The sequence below is a fragment of the Heliangelus exortis genome, chromosome 3 (assembly GCF_036169615.1).
Source record: "Heliangelus exortis chromosome 3, bHelExo1.hap1, whole genome shotgun sequence".
Lineage (NCBI taxonomy): Eukaryota > Metazoa > Chordata > Aves > Apodiformes > Trochilidae > Heliangelus > Heliangelus exortis.
Genome location: NC_092424.1, coordinates 82,829,752 through 82,854,710, shown reverse-complemented (window position 1 = coordinate 82,854,710; position 24,959 = coordinate 82,829,752). Strand labels below are relative to the sequence as shown.

Genomic DNA, 24,959 nt, shown 5'->3' with positions numbered 1-24,959 from the left:
TAGCTCTAGTTTTCTGGCACTTACTTTATTTTTACATGCTTCATAAAAAAAACATTGATTCATTTTTAAAGCCACTATACTTTGCTCATTTGTCTTTGAGAAGATCACACTGCCAGAGCAGGAAAGAACACGGGGGGTTTGGTACAGTAACTTCTCACTTTGAAAACAAAATGGTCATCTTCAACCAAGTATAAATAATTTCCTTCACTTAATAAGCATTATAATCTAACAGGAATAAATAGTATGAACAAGGTAATGCAGCATTAGTACTGGCACAGTCAGCATTTAGCTGTCAGATACCAGCAGTTCACAGCATCTGTTAATCTGAAGCGAAGTCTTGATTCCTACTGAGGTAAAATAACCACAGTAGGCTTCAAAAAGACACCTTTCACATGAGTGAGAACTGGAATAGGATTGTATTTTAAGGTTTCTGTAAAAAGTTACACAGAAAAAGGTCTTTTTAAAAGACTTGTTAGAAAACCTCCCTTTGGAGAAACAAACAGGCCCGAACTGCCCAAGAGTATTCACAGCAGCCAAACTAAAACCAGGCCTACAACTAAAACCCTGGATCTGGGGTGGCTTAATTTTGGAAGAGTACATGGCTATAATTGTAATAATGTGGTACTAAAGAAGCCAATAAAACTACCACCTCCAGCACTTATCAGACACATAAAAGGGTGTTGCATTTTCAGTACTCTAAAAATATTTCTCTCCAAGGAGAACACACCGATTTACTAGAATTCACACAGGTATTTCAGTCACCAGAGGTTTTTCTTCACGTGTTCAAACAAATCTTGCTTCTGGCAGACTCCCCTGTGGACATGTCTGGAAAGCTACAGTGAACTCAAGTGGGTCTGCTCTGACCACTCCCTCATCCTATTGCTCAGCTGCTCACATACCTGCATTTCTGAGGCCAGTAAGGGTTTCTCCCACCACAAAGAGGAAAAGATCCTCTAATAAAGCAAATAACACATAAAATTAAATAGGAGCCATGTAATATATGAAATACCAAAGTTTTGTCCTGTTTTTTGGTTGAGCAGAAACATGGGTATAAGCAAACAAAACGCACACAGCACAGCAGAAAACACATTCTGTACTGACTTTTCTGTCACCCATTGAGGCCAACTAGACTGGAGGCCACTACTCTACCTGCAGGGGACTTCTCTCTGCTTAGGTGTTTTTAGCTTCTTCTGGAGTTGCTGGGAAGCAGAAATTTCCACACAGATTACACCCAGCTCTGGTACAAACAAGTCACCTCAACAGGGATGGCTTCTGGGAGGATGAGGAGTACCCTGCTGCACATGGCAAGTCAACTAAGAGGACTGGCAACCTGCCTTCAGTGCCAGATGCTAGTGCCTCCGTACTGCCTCCAGAATAGCTTTTTATTTTATTTTTTTTTTTTTTAGTGAAAACGCCTAAAAAATAGCTATTTTATCTCCATTATTCAGATGTAATTTTGTTTCTTCCCACAAAAATACAGTATACCATACTACCATACACTGCTAACACCATATTCCACAAGGAAACAAAACGAGCTGACTTTAGGCTGTTTTGAAGAAAACAACTGTCTCTTAACACAGTAAATCACTAGATAGAAACAAACACTGTTGGACAGCTTAGAAAAACATGTTTTCTATTTATTTAAAAATAAGTTTGTAGTTACTACATTGCAGTGACAGTAATTCTTACACATACATTCTAGTTTGTATAAAAGGATTCAAAGTATTATGCATCAAAACTAACATAGAAAGTGTCCACATAACAGTAAAGAAATTTCCAATCCATATGTACAAAAAGAAAGGGCACTGTTATCCTGGTGAGATACTTCAGGTTATAACATGATAATCCAGATTTCTGGAAGGAAAAAAACCTCGATAAAGCTGAAGAATTATAGTTTTCAAAACTGTTACTCATTACATACAACAGATTTGTGTTTTACATAATTCTGTACAAAATAAGCGTAATTTTTAATCTGAAAATGTGTCAGTTTAAAAATTAACCCTTCTAGGTAATTTCCTCAAAGTTGAGCTCCATTCTATACATATTTAAACATGACAATTTAATTCACACAAGATCATTATCCAGTTGTCTGCCACACTTCTGCAGCTTTAGTATGGTCCAAAAATGTAACTTCTGTACGGTCCCAATGTATTTGCAAACGAGCACAGTTGTAAGCACAAAACAGCACATGTACAACATAGAAGCATGTGTACATGATAGGTACTTGTATTTCTTTCTAGTCTTGTTCTTTCAGGCTAGAAATTCATAGCATAGTACTACCTTCCATCCCTAAAATGTATTGTTTGCATTATTTGAAGTTAATTTCCTGATGTATTTATCTGCATTAAAAAGGATCCACGATTCCTTGTCTCGCTACCTACTTCCTAAAAAGCTAAATTTATTCAGCTTTATTTTATTGCAGCATATAAGGTTTCTGTCTAGAGTGCCTTGAGGCTGTTACAGACCCTTGGGGGAAACAAACAAAAAAAGCTAATTGCCTTTTCCTGTAATTTAAGATGTGCTTTAATCTCACTTTCCCGGTGTGTTTCCTCCTCTAACACACTGTGGAACGACACAGTGAATTGCCACGTTAAAATTAGCACAAATTCAAGAGCACTTAGAGATTAGCTCTAGTTTAAAAGCTACCTGTTATTTCCCCCAGATAAGAGTAGAAAGCATATGAAGCTGTATTCCTGATACAAACCCAGGAAACTACTAAGCTGTCAATATCAGATTTGTTATTGGAAACACTGTCATGCCTTGGCCAATTTAATGAATGTTAATACAGTTTTTTCTGTGTATGAACAAGGGTGTAGACACAGTAATTTGCAGCAGAAAACTGACAGCCCTTTTCTCATATCTAGGTCCTCTTGGAAAACCAATCTCTTAAAAGAATTTCTGGGATAAAATAATGAGATACTTAGTAACTTCACAGTTAATTTGTCTTTATTCGGTAGTAATGAAAATGAGCTTTTGCTGTTTCTAGGTGAGGTTTTAAAGCCCTCTAACTTCTGCATCACAGCCCTGAGCAGCTGTATTTAAATTCTTGTCAAAACAGTTCAGCTGTGTTAAAAAAAGGCAAAACTGAAAAGCTACTGTGGACTGTAGTTAGTTAGGGTAAGGGAAGGATTCAGGACACAGTATCATGATTGTGGTATGGCTGGATGGTGACTGACCAGAAATATGGTAAAATTACCTCAGCAAGGTTCGCATGCTTCAAATTAAATGGGAATGTTGATGAGAGTGAGCTTAAAAACCTCTGACCTCCAACCTACTGGGTAAGTATGGTGGGAAAGGGTCCCATATCCAGTTAAGCCTACTGCTTCTACAGAACCAATCAACCACTTCACATGTGCCTAAATTCAAATTACATGCTAAAGCACTTTGAGTACTTGACCTAAAAAATGTGAGCAACAGATTTAACAATGTGGTATAAAAATTGTAAGAAGCTTGAAGTTACTGATTGGACAGACTTTGTGGTGTATATAGTCTTTTTTTTTTTTTTTTTTTTTTTTTTTTTTTTTTTTGGTAAGACAAAAGCCTCTGGGCATAGAATCAGAATTGGTACTAGAAAAATATTTGTACAGTAATACAGTAAGTTGTCTCTACACTACAATTTATTTTTTTATAGGTATTAATATCCTACGTTCTGCATCAGGGTCCTTTATCAATTAAGTTTTACAATTATTAAGCCATAGTAATATTTAACTCAACCAACTCAATCTTACAAGTCTATCAACAAACTGATCACATGTACAAACCCACACTGTACAAATAAACATAGGCAAATATATATATCACAGCAGCCTAATCACTGGAGGAAGACATTTTCTCTGTAAAGTTGTATCACTGGTTATTGCCGAGTGACAGAGCTCTAGGGTTCAGTGTTGACAACAATGAACACTGTAGTGGTGAAACTTAAGTTCCATTCCCAGAGAACACACAAACAGAAACAAAATGGCTAAAGAGCTGTTGAGTATGTAGGCACAGGCACAATGATTTCTGTTAAACATTTAGAGCACACTGGTATCACAGAAAGAGGTGTAATTTCCTCACTGCTATGAAGACACCCTCACCAGTAACAACCAGTTTTAACGTTTCCCAGTACAGAGTAGCGATACCAGGAGAGTATCCTCATATCCATGTCAAATATAAATCAATTTAATGAATAAAATCGTGTTAAGTGCTGCCAGGTTTGTAAGATAGATGACTATGAAACTATGTAGTATTTACAATGTGCGTGTGAAACGAGCACATGAGTTCTGATCCTCCATTTTATGAACCAGTCGTTAGGTACCGGAGACAGCATCATATAAACCATGCACATAAGTATAGCTCTTAAATTATTTCAGAACACTGACCAATAGTTTATTGCTCACATTTTAAAAACTTAAGACTTTGTAATTAAAAGCTCTTTTTCAGTGTCGATACAGTATGTCACAACAACCTCAAATAATATGTTTTTCCCCGACAAAAACGCACAGTCTAATGGTGACTACAGTATCATAAATAAAATTTGCAACCTAGTGAAATTAAATTATAAAAATATAACTTTTAAATAAATCTGGTATTAATTTCTAATAAATTTTTAGTGTCGCTTTTATTTAAAAAATGACCCAAATTATACATCCTTTAGTTTAAAAAAACCCCAAACATTAATGTGTCTAGTATGAATTAAAAAAATTACTGGCTAAAGTCACCAATATTACTGAGTGGGAAGCAGTACCCATGTTCTGCAGGTAAGGCCTTCTATTCTTGTAAAATTAAGATGTACAATTTTCTCTCTACTGTTAAGGGAATGAGTATTGTTTCAGTCTCCAAAACTTACATACAAGTTATTTTTGATATATAAATATATACATAAGCATGCCATAGAAAACATTATTACAAATGGAGTAAATACAGAAGTTGAATTTTAGATATAATCTATTTCATATATTACAATGCAGATAACATCAGGAAATTACACATTTCAAATGATTGCCTTCATCAGTCAGATTTGACAAAATTAACAAGCAGAATCACTTGGCTTTATATTGTGAAGCTGTATTGCAACTGTATGACCATAGCTTGTTATCTTACCATGCAGTTAGTGACTCCATTTTAACTCAAATGATAAATACTTGATAGAAAAAAAATAAATATACTGAGCAAATGAAATGGAAAATAATCCCTTCTTCCCAATTCATATCCACAAGAATTCAAAGAGGATCTGGAAAATATTTCAGACTTTTTTTTTTGTAGCAAAATGCATAATGAACTACAGAAATTAGGTATGGTGGATACCAATTTGCTATCAATAGTAGTAGCATGTTTCTGTTCCTCTTGGTGCCAGGTACCAGTGTTCTTGTTCAACCATTTAAGGTTTTTTTTGTAACAAAAAAATAAAGAGAGTGAGGCCTCAAATAATTATACAGAACCCGTGCAAATTTCAGTCTTAATTCTGTATGCCCTCCCTTCCAGGTATTGCAGAGGATGTTTGTAAAAACAGAATTATTATAAAGTAAGGGTGTACAGAATTGAGGTTTCATTTCAGGTTTATTTTTTCAACTAAGTTAGGGTCACACACACAGAGACAAAAAAAAAAAAAACTTTCACACTACCAAAACTTCCAAAATAATGTATAACCAGAAAATTTTGGTTACATTTTTGTACCATACCAGATCTCAGAAAATATGACTACTTCTGTTTTTGTTTTTTTTTCTTAAAACTGGACAATACTTTAAGTGATAGAAAATGGTATTAAAGTTTGTTTGTAAAGGTATAAAATAACTAAATGTACCATAAACAAATAAATAACTGCTTTTCTTTTCCAGAGCAGTACATATAACAATACATTCCCCTAAGTCATATAGTTATCATTTACAATAGACAACTTAATTTTACTAAGGATGCAAGAAATAATAGAATACAAGGCACAATCATTAAATGGAACTTTTCTTTAGGGTGTATATTGACTTATGTCAGCGTGATATACCATAAAAAGTGCAGAAAAACACAATGTGCAATGAGACCACTGTATAAAACATGATTGCATAAAAAGTGATTTGGCCTTTTAACCTTAATAATTGAAAATAACCAATCTTCCCCTTAAAATTAAACTATAAAGTATGACATTTTAAAATTTATTTTCAACTCTAGTGCTATCTAAAAAATCCTGAAAAAAATTTATACCTGGGTAATATTTTATATGTCTGTGTTTATGTATATATTAATATATACACATACACTCTTCTTTGTAGGTCATTTTAGCCTCTTAAGCATGTCTAAAGTTGTAGAAACAACAATCAATCTGGATCAGAAAGTAAACATCATAATTCCATACCTGTCCTGTAATTTCCTTGAATCCTTTAACCAATTATACATTTTGCCTAAATCATCTCTGTCAAAGGACCCCACCAGTGCATTATTTTCTACCAAGAGTACCAAAAAGGATACATTTCAGAACAATGTTAACAACTTACTATTTAAAACAATACACAGCTTTTATCACTGCAAATGGTATGTTGTACTGACACTCAAAAAGAAAAAAAAGGCTTTCCACTGCACTGATTCTCAGTCTTTGGCACAATAAACAGAGATTTAGTGATTGATACAAGAATCAAGGTCTGAAAAATTAGACATTAGTCAAACTTTTTCCAATGTGGATATATATATATATATTTGTCATTACATTTTTGCTATGTTTGGCAGAACTTGGATAAACCAACAGCCTGTGCAAGGCTTCTTTTGCAGTTGAACGTTTTCATCAGTACTGAAATTAAGCATTTTCAGATTAGCAAAGTTTGGTATTTTTGTATTTAATAGAAATGTAAGTTAATTTACTGCCACTTTTTTGCCAAAATCTGCCTTCCTAGGCAACTTGACTTTACAATCAAAGTGTACCTTTCTTGGTCAAAAATAGACTTCTCTTTTCAGTTTGTGGCATTAAAAGTTCTATCACCTTTTTTTTTTTTTTTTTTCAATTGTATAGAGATACTATGCTCTACTCAAGCAGAGTAGTTCTCAACTCTGTATGTCAGTCAGAAATTGCTTCAATTATTGTCAACTGTGAACAAAATGACTGTTGAAATGCATAACCTATTTGGAGGGCAATAAATAGCAAAAGTTTAAAATATATATTTCTTTCAAAGACTGTTCTTTCAGTTTATTTTTTGCTAACTTTTTCTCCCTAAATCAGAACATATTCTTCTAACCCAAAATAGCAGCAGGGAAGCAGAGGTCTGTTCCACTGTTCCTTAACTGTACCTGCTTCATAGCATTCTGAAGTAGAACCCTTGGTAAAAATTACCAACCAATTAAATTAGCTTTTGCTTTTTCAGTCAACTTTCGGACTCTGCCTCTGCTAGATGTTCCAAAAGTTAAGGAGGTGTCCTCAAACAATAGCTGCCTTTGCTCTTCTTCAGAGTCATCTTCATTGTAAAAGGCTGTCCTCCTACCCTGGTTTCTAGTTCTCATGTGAGGTTCAGAATCTTTTAGCTCTTCAGACCCCTCCTCCATAGGCTCATGTATCTTTTTCCTCCTGCTCCTTGTTTGCATTTTAACATTTGCAGGTACTAAGAGGTCCGAGCCTTGCTGATGGGTCTTCATCTTCCTTTTTGGCTTTCTACCCCCCCGGCCTTTTTTTTGTAGCAAGTGTTCCTTCATATTATTTTCAGAAAGAGAATTGCATGCAGTAGAAGCAGATGCTTCCTCTGGAATATCCCTTGTGGTCTGGATTGCATTCTGCTCTGCAACCTTTTGCTGTTCAAGAATTTGTAGCTTTTTTGGTTTCCTGCCTCGTTTCTTGTGCACCACTTCACAGCTGCTGTTGTTGGCCTCCACCTTCGGTTTCCGCCCAGGACCTCTTTTAACTGGAGGTTTTGAAGGTTGTCCCCCGTGTCCATTTACCTGAATGCTTCCTGATGCCAAAGCATTGTTCTTGCAATCTGCTGGGAAGAAATGAGAGTACTTATTCACAAAACAGATTTTTGAACATTAATTTTCACACTGCCTCAGTAAAACTCTTCCTACAGTATCTGAACGGATTCACGTAGACTGTCATTCTGTCAAAAACCAAGGAACTGAAAATAGAGCTCAAAGAGCTTCATGCCAGTATGCAATGAGGACTAACTTCTTGTTTGGTTTAGATCAAAGTAGCTTGAAGAGAAAAAAAAAAAAAAAAAAAAAAAAGGAGCAACTCAACTGTTTTTCTTGGCTGATACAACACCAGCGGACAGACAGAAATGTCCTGTTTTGAGAAATGTCCTGAAACAGTAAAATATATCTCAAGAAGCACTGTGTCAGGGGTTGGGAACACTTCACAGCAGTTCAAAAAAATTTTTTTCAGCCTGAGGTAGCATCCTTTATATCCAGTTCATTCAAACCAGGTTATTTCAGCAATAAGCAAGTAAGAAGGTAGAAATGTGGGGAGCTTGAACAAAAATAAAAAACGTATACAATTTACACATACTTCTCACATTACAGAGACACAGATGGTATTTGCTTGGAGACCTTTATGACTGAGTTTTTCTTGGGTGAGTAGTATTCAACTTCTTCAGTGGGGCATGTCACAGGACCCCTTATGGGGATGTTCCTAATATCACAACCCTTGCCTAAACCATGACCAGGAACAGAGTTGTAGCCACACAATAGTCCATCCAGTCCTTGGGTGGAACATCCACACACAGCTGCTGCTGTGTTCAAATGTGCCCCATCATGCCCTAAAGGCACAGGGCTCCACTCTCTTACGAGCAGATGTACAGGAGAGAAAGGATCACATCAACAACACACAGATACACCTAACATGACCAAACATCCAGCTGGATAATGGATGCACACTGAAGCCATGCAGTGTGGTAACAGCTGAGGCCTTTGTGAGATAGCTTGTAAGGAATGGACAGATGATTTAACCTATCATCTCACAAGCTGTTTTTGCAAAAGCGTGGAGGAGTAAGAAAGAAAAGATAATCCTCAGGGAGAGGAGGACTACAAGGAGTAACCAGATTAATTAGGTGGGGACCAATTTCCACACTGCTGCTTCTCCATCTTTAGAAAGAAAAGTAACACAGTGATCTTCACAGCAGCTTCATAACAGTTCAAAGTTCCTTTGTAAGCAGGAAGGCTTTTATGACTAGGAGATCTTAATTCAGTCTCCACAGAAGCTTTGAGTTTTGAAGCATCCAGAAATCAAAAGATCCAGACATCAAGCAACTTCAAGCAGATTATATGAAATGGGGTCTGATCAATCCATACAAATAAACAAACAATGAACACTGCATAGTTCTATTCTGCTATGGCAAAAAAAATGGAAGGACAAAGTTGCAGCTGGGACGTTCTGATTCTTATGCTCACAGTTGTGGAGAGCATTACTGCACTCAGTGTTACTGACTCAAATATAACCTACCTAAGTCTTACAAGGGAAAACCCACAGGGTTTAAGTGTGACCCTGCAGAAGTCTGCTCTGGGATCTGAGAACTCATAAATGACCCTTGTAATAATTTAAATGAAGGTACAGATACCTGAAGGTATCCAAGTTGGCTACACAGCACAGTTACCACACCATGAAAATGGTGTTATGAGTTGTCAAAACCATGCTAATTTTATCAAGAAGGAAATTGTGTTATTCCATTACTCTTCAATATTCTGCTAAATAATAATGTGTACTAACTTCCTCACCCCCAAATTATCACAGCTAAAGGAAAATAAATGTATCAATAAACTGATGGAGAAAAATTTCAGTACCTTGTTGATTAACAGTTGAAGATTTTATTTTGCGCTTGATTTGTTTCTCTTTCTCAGGATTTTCTTTTGTGGAGTTATTCCTAGTATTATGACTGTAATCAGACTGACTAGGGATTGAGACGATATTCTGGTTCTTGGAATGTTTGGTTGAATTCTCCAGTACTAAAAGGACAAAAGGAAATAAATATAAATTAATCAAGTTAAGTCATTCATACCACATTCAGTCTTACCTGGCTTAAAGCGAAGTCATGTTCCACTACAAACAATTTGAATCAGTATGGAAGTGAGAAAGCTTCCTGGATAAAATAACATGCCTAACTGGGTCAGATTTTCTCTGACAAACCTCAGAAGGCCCAGCAGCTCAAGAACAGAACCAACCTTAACTGAGACAAATCAAATTTCAAAACCATCAAATTTCCAAAAAACAAATTTTATGCTTAAAAATATACACAGATCAAAAAAACCCCACAAATATACAAGAAAACGACTTGCCTGACTTTCCTGACCCTGCAGTAATATTAGGCTTTGCAATTAAAGGCTTTATTGTTAAAGGCTTTGCTCCTGAAGAAGTGGATGGTTGCTCTGTAACAGCCACATCTGCTGTGCCCCTGTTGCTTCTGGTCCGCACCAGGGAGGAGGCCTCGGCCGCTTTCCCGTTCATCTGCGGCGGAGCGTGCCTCAGCGCTGCTGAGCGGGCAGGGGCTGAAGAGGAAGAGGGGGCAGAAGTTTCTGCCTTCAGGTGAGGTTTGATTAATCTTCTCTTCCTTTCTGGGCTGAAAAAGGAGTGACAATTTGTAGCCTGGATGACCGCTTTTTTTGCTTTGCAGGAATAAATAAAATTAATTGCTAGTGTCTGAGATCGTGGGAGTAAAACAATCGTCTCTTTATGGAGTATGTTAAAAAATGACATTTACTGTGGAAATTCATGTAGTTGTAAGCCTCTGAGAAGTGAATCTTGACAATAAATGCTATAATTATATGACAAAGCACGATGCCATAACTATCCTAACGATGCTGTTTTACTGTACATGTTTAGCAGTTATTTGAATTTTAAGCACTTACACTAGGATAGCTCTAAGTAAAGTTTAAAACTCTTCCACATCATAGGGACTTGCATGTCAAAGCTACCATTCTGCAATATAGGGAATAGTAAAGGAAGTATTAAGAAAAAAAAAGCACACTAAGTTCCAGTGTTTAGGTATGTTAAACTTGCACAGTGTTTCATGAATACTGTAGGGAATTACTGTACCTGGATGCAACACTACTAGAAACTGAACTGCTTCTGCTTCTTTTTTTCCTTCGTTTCTTTATTGTGTTTCTTTTATGGAAGCGTAGGGCAGATTTATAATCTGATAAAATAGAACTGATGTGTTCCTCAAAAAAAGCTGAAAGGCGCAAACTCATGCTGTAGATCTAAAAAAGAAAAGCCAGTAAATAAGGAAGTTTTACACTTTCCCAAAGTATCACTTATTTAACACTGAACAATAGCTAGAGAGTAAGCAATAATACAGAACTGTTTTAAGAAGATTTTACACTACATCTCAAGAAATTTACACTAATCCACGTGTAGGCTTGCTGTGACTATTTTCATTGTTTTGAAAAGTCTGTTAGAACAGAGAATGACACACACAAGGAAAAATTAGAAAAGACACCTTTCCAACTGCCTTTTGAGAAAGCATACCTTCCCTTGGGGGAAGAGATTCTTAACAGAATTCTACTGTATCATACCTACAGTCAAGAAATGTAATTTTCTTGTGTACTAATTTACATCCTTCTATCCTACATTTGAACATTTCCTCTATGAAATATTTCACTATTTCTTCATTTGAACTATTCCTCTTACGGATTAATTGATACTACCAGTGAACTGGTTGCAACAGATCCAACAAATGTATTACAATAATAAAAGGTGCACATTTTTCTTTTCCTGTTTTTTTTTTTTTTATTTCCCCCTCTAACTTTGGATGATATACAGAGAGACCAAATCAATGATTATTAATTATGTAAACACAGTTGTTACTAATCCTGGAAACAAAGACACAGAAGTGAAATGTCTCCTTACTTCAGGAGAAAACACAGACCCTTCTCAGAACAAGAAACACAAAGACAATATTGGAATCGTTGCCTGCCTAATGATGCACCAGACAAACTATTTTACTACCAGACAGAACAGTACATGATTCAGAACACATTACTGAAGAGGACATACAAAGGAATTCTGTTAAAAAAAAAGTAAAAAACAAAAAATGTGCACCTAATGTGCCATGGGAAAAAAAAAAAGGGTTTAGGTTTATGCCTCAAGTAAGCGTCAGTGATGCTAAAAATATCACTGAATGACAAGTCAGAGTAAAAACATCACCATTCAACAACTAGATGTTGTATGCACTCAAACCACACAGGTTCTGGAATACTGAAATTCTTGACATCAGAACCTTCTACTTCAAAGTTAAATAAAAGAGCTACAAGTTTACTACTATACCAGTGAGTTTAGAAGAAACGAAACATATGAAAATGTCAGAAGAAATCACTCACTATAATCTGTGAAATCACAACAGAACTAAGACAATGCCAAGCATCTTCCTATCTGAGTTTGAGGAGAACAAGAAAAGAAAGAAAAAGCACAAAAGAATCCAGAACTGCCCAAAAAGCCCTGCCCTTTGATGCAACCAAAAGAGAAAAGATTCTTAGGCAACCTGAACAGTGAGTGGGATTGTCTATCACTGACTGAAGAGAGAAGACTCGCTCATCAGACCTCCTTTTTAGTCACCTACTACAGAATTTGTCCCTGCATTTCATGACAATAAAGTCCTGATGACTAATTTCCTATTTAGAAGAACCCAACGTAAAAGCTTTTAGTTTAACACCTAAGGCTTATTAGTGGAAGAAAATCTATACCGAAGCCTTGAACACACCCAAGTATGCATTTATAACTTTCACTGCTAAAAGATACTGCAACTACAGGTCAATTTGAGAGAAAAAAATTATTAACTCTACCACGGGCAGAGTATTTCAGTACCCTTAGATTTCCCAGAAATCCTAAGTGCTTCTTTACAACCTCACTGCATTCCAGTCAACAGCGCATTGTATCATTTCCCTCTGCTCCCTGTACCGGGATAGTCTGGAGCAACCTCTGAAGTAGAGGAGCTTAGATTCTGAAAATCTAATTTCTTCCCAAAAATATCACTTAAATTCCACTACTGTACCCACAATCATGTTTCTACAGATGTTTCAGTCAATGTGGCTCTAAATTTAGATTAATTTCAAATATTTATTTTTGAAACACACTTGCAGAACATCAGAACTTTAGGCATATAAACATCATGCGTTCCTCTCCTTTAAAATAAAAAACTTCTCTACTTCATCAGGAATACTAATGTTTGAAGATCACAAATGTACTTGCTTTTTAAGTAATCAATTACACTGTTTCTCTAATTTTCTGTCCTGCATTTTTCAGACATAAGTATTATTTCAGAGAAAAGAAAAAAATACAATAGTCTTACCCTTGATCTTTTACTTGGTGTATAGGCCTTGGAATTGCTGAAAATAAGTCTCACATCTTTACATAACTCCATTGGTGACTCATAGTTTCCAGCTTCCAGTGTTTCTCTAACAGTAGCAAAATCCATGGGAGTGTCAATAATATCTCTATAATCCTGTTAGAATAGCAAAGCAATGTATTACAAATATGTTTTGAAGTCTTAAAGCACCATTTTCATTAGGATGTTTTTGATAAACCTGTGTCCTCTTTAAATAGATCTTAGAGGACTTCTGAAGACATTTTCCTCCTTTCTACTCATACACAACTTAAGTCCTCAGACATAATCAGGATTGAGGTTAGAAGTTACCTGATAAAAGACACAATTAATTTTGTAGACAGATTTACTGAAATACAGAGCTCAGAGGTCAAAACTTTGTGTCCTAAAGGTTATTTTACTGACACAATTTCACAAAGATAACCATGATATTGAAGTGGGACTTTAATTATGGATGTTTCATGCCCAAGCCTAGAATAAGCTGCCCTCTACCAGCACATTTGAGGATCTCAAACACAAAGGTGCCACTTGTAGGTGGCCACAGCATAAAGTTCAGGCTTCTTCAAAAATGATGGTGCCCAACAGCTGCAGAAGTGTCAAGACAGACCTGCCAGTGAATTCCAGAAGAGCAGCTTTTCTCTAATTGGGATGATTAATTTCCCCCAAGTTAACCACCCTAACCACCTGTTTTGAATAAAAACTAAGACACAGTAGAAGGAAAGCATGCAAAAACTTTGCTATGTAACTTGAAGTAAAACTAGCCTGAAAGGCTGAAGGAAATCTAAGGCAACCAGACTTCTGTGTTAAAATATTCCACAGTTACAAATTGATGCTCACAAGTATCTGAACTCAGGGAGAAAGCAAAATTTTGGAAAGTCATTGTTACTATAATTAGTGGTACTTTTTCTGCATCAAGCCCAGATGACTGTGATATGAAAACTACTGGTTTCTGTCCTTCTGAAATTCTGAAATTAACATTTAAAAATTATAGATAATGTTTCTCACATGCAACAACCACATGTATGCACCTCAAACATGAAGATTTTTCATTCAGAAAAGGAAAGATGCATGTCAACTGCAAAAGCTGTAATTTACTTAACTAAATAAGGCATCCCTGAATATAAAACATTTTGCAACTGAAGTATTTAAGAGAGCACAGAATTATAATTTTTTTGAGATTACTTTAGAAAGGCAATAAACATCATTATCAGCTGACAACCAAGCACTGAAAAAAGTTTCTGTCAGGAAGAGCTGCCCGAAGTTTCCACTACAAGAGCTGGAAAAATGGTGACAACTGAAAATACCAAACACCTAACAACTGGATTATAATAAGTAGCCTTTCTGTTGTAAAGTACTCACTGGATACTCAAGGAGATCCACTGGTTGTCGAAATGGTTCAGAGTCTTCACACTGAAAAATGAGATTCAGCAGCTCCTGGCATTGCTTCTTCCACGACTGAATGTCATATGACTGAGCTCTATTACGTAGCCGCCGCTTTGGTTGATGATCCTGAAATTACAGGATTTTCTGGTGTATTAAATAAACTAGCCATTTTTACACAATCTAATGGAAAAGGTACCCTGCAGGATATAAATTCAAATTGGTTTGTAAAAAGCAGCAGCACATACACGAGTGTTTTTACATTGAACAGCTCAGCAGAACAGTATGTCACTTTCCAATATCTGATAATTCACGACAATAAAAAATTTCAGTTTTACATTCCTTTGTTTACAAGTGTTTTCTAATTACTTATAGCACTACAAATCTAAAGAAAATGAAATAAATTTTTTACCTTTCTTTTTCTAGTGGACGTTCCTGGCACATTTGTATCTTTCTCTTCTTCCTTTGAGCAAGATAATGATTCGCATAAAAAGGTTAAAAAAATATAAGCATATATGAGTAGGTGAGTTCTTTTACATTTCACTTATAATTTGAGTCTTCACAGTTCTACCCCTGCCCCTCTGGAAGCACTTCATGTGGGTGCCAGTTTGGAGAACCTCTTGGAAGTACTAAGCAGCATCCACATTATCCAATAGTGTTAAAGCTCTCTGCACTGAAGGAGGAAAGGAGGCTGGGTTTTTACCCAGTTTCTCAGCTGACAAAAAGAAACATGTAATTGACAGAAATGTGCACCCCACTCCCTCACACTGACTGAAAACAATACTTCCATATCCATGGACAGAAATCTTTTTTCTCCAGTCTATCAGTGCCCACGCCTAAGACCCCACCACTTACCTCATCGGAGTCAGACAACACTTTCTTCTTCATTGCATTGTACAATGGAATTATGTCATAGCAACTCTGGTCTCTGTAAAAAAGAAAGAATAATACTTATTTTCCATCTTCATCTATGGAAATAACTGTATTTTGCCTAGGATAAGGAAAATGTTTAAGTAGCCATTCTCAAATAAAACAATCAAGTGTTTAGTAATACATGAGTGCTAAGAGGACTGCAGTAATAAGAAAAGATAATCTTCTGCTCAAAAACCTGTAAAATACTATTTGCACTCTACAAAATACAGTCCTCTTAACAATATTCACGTTTTAAAATTAAAAATCATAATCCTTTACCATGGATTTATTATCAGTAGAAAAATCTAATACTACACCACATAAATGGCTTTGGGCCTCATCTAGCTTTGTAAAAAAACTACAGTGGATTTAGTGCACAAAAGACCAATTTAATACATTAGTATCCAGAACTGAAGACATTTCAAATGTAACATCTAACACATCATTTTTGTATAAACCTGCATAATTAACTCAGTAAAACAAAAAATTTTTCAATTCTTGTATAACAGCAAATTCCTATACAGGAGAAAGCCCAAAAGTGTTCTACTATGTAGCAGTACAAACCACCAGAAAGAAGCAATAAATGCTCAGCATCTCTACACCAGAATTATTATCTGTAGTACAGGCTACTAAGATTATCACTTAGAACAGCTGGAGGTGAAGCTGGGAAAAAATTTTCTTAAAAAAATCAAACAACAGTACCCCCCACCAGCCCCCTGCCCCCTCCCATTTTTACTTTTAAAAAGGACTTGGTAGCTTAAAAGACTGAGGCTTAGATTCTCAGAGGCATCTAGATACTTCAGTCTTGTTAGAAAACAGGGGGACTGCCTTCCATGGATGAGGTCACCTACCCTACAGTTAGAACCCCCAAAAAATCACAGTCTGGGCTTTATACACATTGCTAGTTAACTTAAATGAGTATATTAAAGACACAAGCTATACCATTATTAAATAATGTGCTGCACTAATTTAGCCCATTAAAACACACATTTTGAGATGCTTAGTTAAAGGGAAAAAAACCACAAAAAACCATGTAGGACAAAGATGTTACACAACAAAATTAGTCACAGAGAAGCCCTTTAGATAAATATCTGTTCCTAATGATATATTTCACTAAAACTTTTAACATCTGAAGCAGTTATTTTCACTCATCAGCCAGTATCAGAAATCACAGGCACCAAAGGTATCAGATTTCTGTACAAAGTCCTCCATTTCCAAGTATATAACCCAATTGTAATATTTTTCAGAACACATGAAATAAAAAAGATGATTTAATTTAACACTGCGAAATTCAATCACTAAAAATCTCATGATTTTTGTTAAGTGGTGAAATATCTTGCTCTTTCTACAAGGTGGGAACACAGCAGCATTCACTATTCAAATAAACTAAGACTTCAGGTCTGCAGATGCGTCAACTGACTGGGAGAAATCTGAAACTATTTTCACTGAGTTTTCTATAGGCAGTAATAAAAAAGAACATTTGAAAGACAACTATTTCTGTTGACTACAAAGTCTCCAGTTTTTGTTTTGCAGATCAAACGTACTTTTCAATCACATTATAAATTGTAAAGACTTCAGAATTAAATGTCAAAAATTATTTTAACGTAGGCTGTACTCACACTCAAAACTGGAACCTTAACTTCACTATAAATGTATCACTCCATGAAGACAATCAAACCCACTTTACCATTTAGCAGAGCCCCTTGAAATAAAATGCCAATCCATGTCAATCAATGTATTACCAAACTTTATCTTGTTTTAAAAACTTACATACTTTATCAAGATAAGCTTTATTCTTCTGTGCCCTAATAGGAGACCATAGGTTTATTAACGCTGCAGAACTCTTTAAAATTCAGATCTAACAAGGCTAAATACCTTGATAAAGAGACAAGAACAGCAACAGACCTACGAAACAACTCACTTTATGAAGTGCAGCAGCAGGTCAGTGACAAATTTGGCAGATTTGACAATAGGACTCCCAGGTTCATTAAATGTACGAGTATTGTGTTCTATGTATCGGACTTCCCACATTAATGAAGAAAGGCGCCTGTAAAGGAAAGGGGGGAAGGAAAAAACAGACAGGCTTAATTTCTAATCATGCACATGAAATGGGAGAAAAAGCCTTACATTCTTCTCCCAATGTATTATATCCTCTTCACCATTTTTTAACTTTAAATCAACGTGCACACTTCGACGTGTTGCCCACTGTGACCAGCAGAAGGCAGCTTCCTCAGGCTTCCTGCTCTCGTGTTATGTCGTGCAGTAATTTATACAAATAAAGAATTTGCAGCTGATGCTTCACAGGAAAATTCAGCTGTGATGCTTCAGCTTTTATTATTCCTTTATTGTATACATAGCCCACCCTATATCACCTCTTAAGTTACAGCTGAGGATTAACAAAATACTAATAAGAAAAACTAATTTTAAATATGCGTTTTTTCTGACAGAGAGACAACTATCAGAATTCCTCACATTGGTCTAATTAATGACCTAACTGTAGAATAGCCACAACAACATTATGAGAAATGGTGCATAAAAGTAAAAATAACTGGAAAAAATTAAATCCAAATTTTTTTAAAGGATTTAATTTAAAAGAAAATCAATACTGTTCCAAATGAAAACTCTACAGCACATAATTCACAATTACATACAATCTTCTATTTTCATACTAGCAAAACATGATGAAAAGAAATGCTGCACAAGTGTTTTTGTAGAGTGAAGCAGGGCATCACTTATCATGTTTAACACAGCATAAGCATTTAGACACAATTTCATCATGTTTATGGGTACAGCAGGCAGTCCCTATACAATACCAGCAATGACTGGGAAAGATGGTATTTTTTCTGTTTTATTTTTGTATTTTTAAGAAGCATCCAAGCATGTTAAGACACCTGAATGAGAAGTGAAAAAATACGTTCCAAGGTAAGCCTCAGAAAAAGCTACCAAAATCACAAGCAAGCTGAACAGTCCCTCTTGCAGAAGGTAAAGAAAAGTCTTCACTGTCAAGCACAACACAAGGTAGATGCTTGTTACCTAACCAGGCCTTGGCAGTACTACAAACTGACAAAACAGGATTTACTGAAGAAGGTGTGCTGATTACAAAAAAATAATTACTTAGTCTTCTGACAAGAGAAACAAAATACAGTAAAAAGTCCTTGCCACCTCAGGCTGCAAAGCAGTACATTATGGAAGTCAACGCTGGATTACTTTGTATCACACAGTAAACATGGAAGAAGTGTGTATTATTGCATTAGAGTGTATAAAAGATAGGGCTTTTTTGAAAATGAAAAAGTGATTTTAACTTCTAATTCAATCTTCCATCAGTAAGCACAGAAAGTACTATAGAAATTTAGCCCAAAACAAAATTCTGTCCATGTTTCTTCAAAATAATTATTACACTGATTTTCAGACCAGAAATATTACAAGAATCAAAGGAAACCGAAGTAATTTTAAAGAACATACTCCTACAAAGATAGTAGTTACTGGAAAAAAAAATACAATTGCAATCACAGTTTAGGAAAACTTAAAAATGGTGTAAAAAAGTTAAAACTTTTGTTGTCCAAAAATTTAGAATTTCAAGGCAAATAATTTGAAAAGCTGATTTCTCTGCAGGTTATTAAGTGATAGTGCAAGAATACTGTATGTTCATTTGTTTTAAAGCATTTGGACAAAAATTTTCTAAGCATTTCTAAGGCTTCTCTTTTAAAAGACATATTTAAAAAAGAATAAAGTAGAAACTTAAATCGTGTTGACTAGAAGTCTCTTTACTGACCTCATCTCTGGTCCTGTAATTCAAATCTCATGTGGATCAAGTAATCTGCATGAGCAGGAATCTGACAATTTTAAAATACATTTTGGAGAAGAGATATTCAATACTTTCTAAAATGTTATAAAATGAAAGCCTAGTGAAAGCACACACCTGTACCCATCTCCTAGTTGGGTATTACAAGACAAATAGAAACCAGAAATATGGTGGCAGTGTTTCACTGCAGAAACTGATCTAACCTGTAAAATCTGCTTTCCAGTCTTTGTTTAATGGTACTGAGGTCTGTGGGATATGCCACAACAGTGCAATACATCGGGTAAGCTTGAAGATCCACAGGTGCCACAAATGCAGAAGCAATATCTAGACAGGTAGAAAAAAAAAAATTAAATTATATACCACAAAATTTGCCCAGCAGTCTCGAGATTCCCTCCCAAGATACGCTGTTTCTTCATGTTTAAGACACACAGCTCTCTCCTCATAATAACAATAACTATTCTAGGTATTCTGAGTATCTGTGATATTTTTCCACACTAAAGTGCTTGCTGACATGTATGCTGCAAGTACAATCACTGCAGCAACCACCCATGCTGTTACACATGAAGCACCACACTCCTTGCAGACCTGGCAAGTGTATGCAAAATACACCCATTAGAAAAGTAATTTAAATGTATAAATCATGTGCATATGAGGACATGCATTCCAGTACTGTTATTTACAACAGACTCTTTTAATTTGCTTTTATATTGCCACTCTCTCATCTTCAGACAAAACAATAACTAAATTCCTACCATAAAAGTTACAAGACTATTTCAATCTTGTCAAAATACTTGGGAAAAACACTCAAAAGAAAACAGAAATACCATCTTCTGTCCCAATAAAAGGGTAAAGAAGCTTTCCAAAACTAACCCACCATAATGCCAGAAGACTGCTGAGCAATTTAAGTATGTGCACCTACACAAACTCATGTTTTCCCTCTAGTGCTTAGAACCATCGTGAGTGCTTATACACATCATGCTAACAATTTACACCTCAAGGAAAAGTACAGTAATACAAAAACACATAAAAAAAATTTTCAAATCTCTAAATCTTTAAAACCAGAAAGTATGTTGTTGCTAAACAGACTGCTCTTCTTCTAAAAACTGTTTACTCACTCTTATGAATTTTCTATCAACTGCAACTTTGTACCAATATGCACCACATATGCTACCCTTAAATCTAAAGCTAAGCAGTATGCCACACAACACAATACAAAATGTAAAACAGTTAATTTCAGATGAAAACAACTAAAATTTCATTTCCTCACAGGTTTTTTCCATGTAATTCTGTAATTCGGATATTTCCTTTCCTTTGGAAGCAAGTGGAAGCTTCTTATGCAGCATGTTACCACAGAAGCCATAACATGGCTTAGGAGTTTTCTGGGTTTCTTTAAATGCCTTACTTTGCCTCAAGTACTTGAAAAAAACAGTTTAAAAAATTATCTGTATTTAATTTAGGACCATTGTTACCCAAAAAACTAAGATTGCTTACTCATCATGAAACAAACAAAACACTGACAATTCAGCCTGTGTTTCACTAATAAATCTCCACCTTTAGACATTCATCTTTCATCATGTAAACATTGCAGTGATGAGTTCAATGTTTTAACACTTTTTCAGAAGCTGCCTGGAAAGAGTAATTGCTCTATAATCAAGCAGCAGGCAGCTTTCTATGAGGTAATCAATTACTTTATCCTCAACATTTTGCACAACTAAGGCTATGTGGGGAAAAAAAAAGGGAATTATGAAAAGCTAACACAGGGGAAAACTACATGAAGATATCCCATTCTCTACGTATGTAAGATTATTTTTTTTTCTGTCTGTCTGTCTGTAATATAGTTAATATTCTGTTCACCACAAAGCCTGCAATTTTAATCTCAAAAGAGATTCTGGTAGCTGAAGTACAAAATAAAATACTTATTTTTAACATTTAAACCCCAAACCCCTAGCATATATCAGATCACCTACTAAAAAGAAAGTTATGTTTCAAAATAGGAGAAAAATTAGGTTTTATAAGTATAAACTACACGAAAAATTTAAAATGTGCAATGAAGAAGTTTGTTAGAGTTCAGAGGTTAGAAGGCGTGTCTTATCACATTCATTTTTGTAACTTCAGAAGTATGAATGAGCACAGTCTGAAAGATGCAACACAAAAATTTTCTTATATTATTCAAGATTTACCTAGAGTCATGAGCTGGTTTATCCCTGCAATAATTCTGTCACACTCCTGGTCCCGGGTCCTGGAACCCCACTCTCCATCCAGCGGTTTGTAGAGCAGCGTTCTACGTTCATCATCTGTTAAAGGAACACTGGTTCCCAGTTCTTCTGGAAATACAGCTAGAATGTAACATGAAAACTAAATAAAACATAAACCTTGTATCTTGTGTGATACATGTATCTGTAATTCAGAGACACATAACATGATTTTACTAACCAAAACATATCCATATTCTGATTTGCTCAAACATTGCAGATGTATCCAGTATCTTTTCTGTAAATTGTAAATCTTTTCTGTAAAACTGCAAAATCTAAGCCCTTAAAATGCAGTTTTATGTTCAAATCCTTTATCAAACAAGATTTATCCTCTTCCAAATAGCTAAATATAGAATTAACTGTAGCAGCAACTAAGGCACTCCTTTCCAGCAGTTCTACATTTTAGTTTGTTCCACTTTTTAAACCCAATATTCTTAGTAATAAGGGATTCTGGTAATGAATGGTTGATGATTCTCAGATCATTATGATCATTATCAGACTATCTCAAAGGTTACATCTTCAATGCACTGAACATCTGTAGGAAAGCTGACAGGTCCCAAGATCAGTCAGTTCCCTCAAAGCTGATGTGGGACACAGGTTTACCTTCAGTCCTCTGTAAGTGTACAAAAAATGAACTGTACCTCATCTGTTACAAGTTTTTACAAGATTTTTATTTCCAGCACACACTTAGCTTATCTAAACAGGGCTGCATGTTTTTTTGGTTTTTTTTCAGTTAATTTACTTCGATCTGCTTTTAATTTAATAATTGCTTTTAAAATGTTATACAAATGCAACTGGTTTGTTGGCCTTTGGTCCACCCCCAAAGAAAAACATGATTATTTAGGTAAAACCATATAACTTTTTTCTTTAAGTACAACTTTAAAGCAAATTATATTATTAGTGTACCATACCATTACTTGGTATCAGCTCCATGTCCCAAGGGCTCATCTTCTCAGTATCACCATTGTCCCAGCTTAAAAATAATCACATTTAAATTACCTACTAATATTGCTTCTACATGCAACTACTTAACATTTATAACATAGCTCATTTATATACCATAGAGTATTATAATGAAACAGTACACTGAGATGCACAAATGGATTTAATGAAAGCAAGTTGCTCAGTCATTACTTCAAATAAAATAACTATTTTAAATAAAAGGTTGAAGATAAATTTGCTAACCAGACATTGTAGCACTGAAATAAGCTATCAGGATAATCAGGCTGAAGAGGTTCTTGGCTTTCAATTGTTCCAAACCACCAAGCATCATCTATCACTGACCTGAAACGATCACCTAGGCAAGAACACAAAATAGTTTCATCAATACAGGGTACCTTACTCCTCCCAAGAAAAGCAGCTTTTAGATAGGTTTGATTTGATCTGGAATTCAGAAATCCTTTTGAACACTAGTAGCACTAACTGGCAAACATGGGTCATACCCAATTTTTAAAAAAATATTACTAAATTCTTTCTGAAAGCTGTCTTCAAACCAAACTGGAAGTTAATGTAAAATTAAAATATCTAATAAAATTTACCAATCTACACATTTTTAAAATATTGGTTTCTTAATTTCATACAAAAGGTAAGACGCTTCAATGGAGTAACTTTAAGCCTAAAAGAAGCATTAAAACACAAAATGCTAACTTAAAATAACTGAGCACTGTGACACTTCCATATAGGGAGTATCTATATGCTGCTGAACTCTACCTCCTTAGTTTCTATAGTGCTTTTTCAGCTACCAGAATATAACTCAAGAGATTCAACCCCTTTACTATGCAGGCAATCTCACTGATAAAAGAATAAAATTTATTAAGGTTTCTTCAAAAGGTTAGCAAAGTAATTTACTGTGACTTCAAATGGTTTCACTAATGCAAAGCATTTGCCTAGCTCAGAAAAAAGGTCAGAAGCATTATTTTAAAAAAATTACACATGAGAATATATGTAATATACACCACCATCAATTCCAATTTTTTTCTATAACACAAGCCACAGAATTCAGAAACTATTTTTAGTATTCAGTTCATTCAATGCAAGAACAAATGTAATTTTGAGATTCCAAGAACTGCACATTTTTGTTTTCATGTGATTTGAATATAAACACTTTCTCAACTGCTGCAATGTTTGTTTGCTTTCAATATAGCCACATTCTGCCCAAATACTTGCTGCAGTTGTCTGAATTAGTAGGATGTATTTTTTTTAAAAAAACAAACATTAATGGATTGCAAGTGATTCTATGACAATCACAATGCTTCCATTAATAGTCCCAATTGTGCTGAATGTAATAGAACCAAGTATACCAGAAACATCAGAAATGCAATATCAAAAATGTAAATAAGAGTTCATGCTTTATTTTAACAGAGTATGTTATTCTGAAGAGCTCTTGAAGTAATCTGCCAGTGAGGAATTCCTTAGTTTTCAGTTTTACACAGAAATGTGTGTAGGTGCAACTGTGAGTGCTTTCATGGGGCTGAACATTAAGCAGTTCAAAACCACTGAAGTATAAATCTTTTAGTTCAACCATAATAAGAGAAAGATATGCAACAAATAAATTCCAAGTAGAAATAAGAATCTGTCACTTTTCAAATCTTACTGCTTTTTGTGAAAGGATTCATACATTACTATACATTTATTATTAAAAAGTATAAATATGGTAGATATTACAGATAGGCAAATATCCTAAAAACAAATATTCCTCAAAACAAACAACAAACTCAATAGCATGAAAACATCACAATCTCCCTCTAAAAAAAAACCAAAACCCAAACAGAAAACCCCACAACAACAAAAAAACAAAACCTAAAAATCCACACAAAGCACCGCCAAACAACAAAACAAACAACTCCCCCACCCCCCAAAACACCAAGGATCATTATTGGTGAAGTCATTAAAGCACTGAGCTTTTAAAGTGGACACAGAAAATTTAATATCTAGTGACTCTCCAAAAAGTTGATATAAAAATATAGATTTGTAGGCTAAGTGCCAGAAATCATAGAAAAGTAATAAAAGATAGCAACAGTAGTACTGAGAAGACAAAACAATCAACTGCATAACTTGGAAAAAGTACCAGTTTTTGATGAAGAGCTACATTAAAGGTTCAGAAAACTTGAGCATGTTAGGTAAATATTGGGGATTTCATATTCATGGGGTTAAGTACTCACAGGAACAATTCCATATGCAGTTCTAAACCATTTCTCATATATTGGAAGAAAATATAATCTGCTTTCAAGGAACAGTTTATACTGCATTCCACACAGCAACAAAACTGTGCATGATTTATTTTAACTACATAAGCATACACTAGTAAAATATCCAAAGTAGATATGTAGAGATCAGGAGAGTACTCTGGAAGGCTTC

The 24,959-nt window shown here is 35.1% G+C and overlaps 1 protein-coding gene across 4 annotated transcripts in view; it reads right to left on the bottom strand.

Moving 5' to 3' along the window:
- Positions 1-1,616: 1,616 nt before the first annotated feature.
- Positions 1,617-24,959, bottom strand: part of PHIP (pleckstrin homology domain interacting protein) — a 113,411-nt gene continuing 90,068 nt past the window's right edge. For 3 of the 4 annotated variants that reach the window (XM_071741498.1, XM_071741500.1, XM_071741501.1), the window contains 13 exons: positions 22,788-22,899; positions 22,514-22,575; positions 21,531-21,686; positions 19,554-19,674; positions 17,470-17,595; positions 15,492-15,564; positions 15,049-15,099; positions 14,616-14,765; positions 13,224-13,376; positions 10,973-11,136; positions 10,216-10,496; positions 9,724-9,885; positions 1,617-7,931 (listed from right to left, as the gene is read on the bottom strand). In XM_071741498.1, coding sequence (XP_071597599.1) covers positions 7,288-7,931; positions 9,724-9,885; positions 10,216-10,496; positions 10,973-11,136; positions 13,224-13,376; positions 14,616-14,765; positions 15,049-15,099; positions 15,492-15,564; positions 17,470-17,595; positions 19,554-19,674; positions 21,531-21,686; positions 22,514-22,575; positions 22,788-22,899 — 2,255 coding nt within the window. In that variant the 3' untranslated portion in view covers positions 1,617-7,287. The remainder of the gene's footprint in view (positions 7,932-9,723; positions 9,886-10,215; positions 10,497-10,972; positions 11,137-13,223; positions 13,377-14,615; positions 14,766-15,048; positions 15,100-15,491; positions 15,565-17,469; positions 17,596-19,553; positions 19,675-21,530; positions 21,687-22,513; positions 22,576-22,787; positions 22,900-24,959) is intronic. The other variant, XM_071741499.1, reaches the window with a different exon arrangement.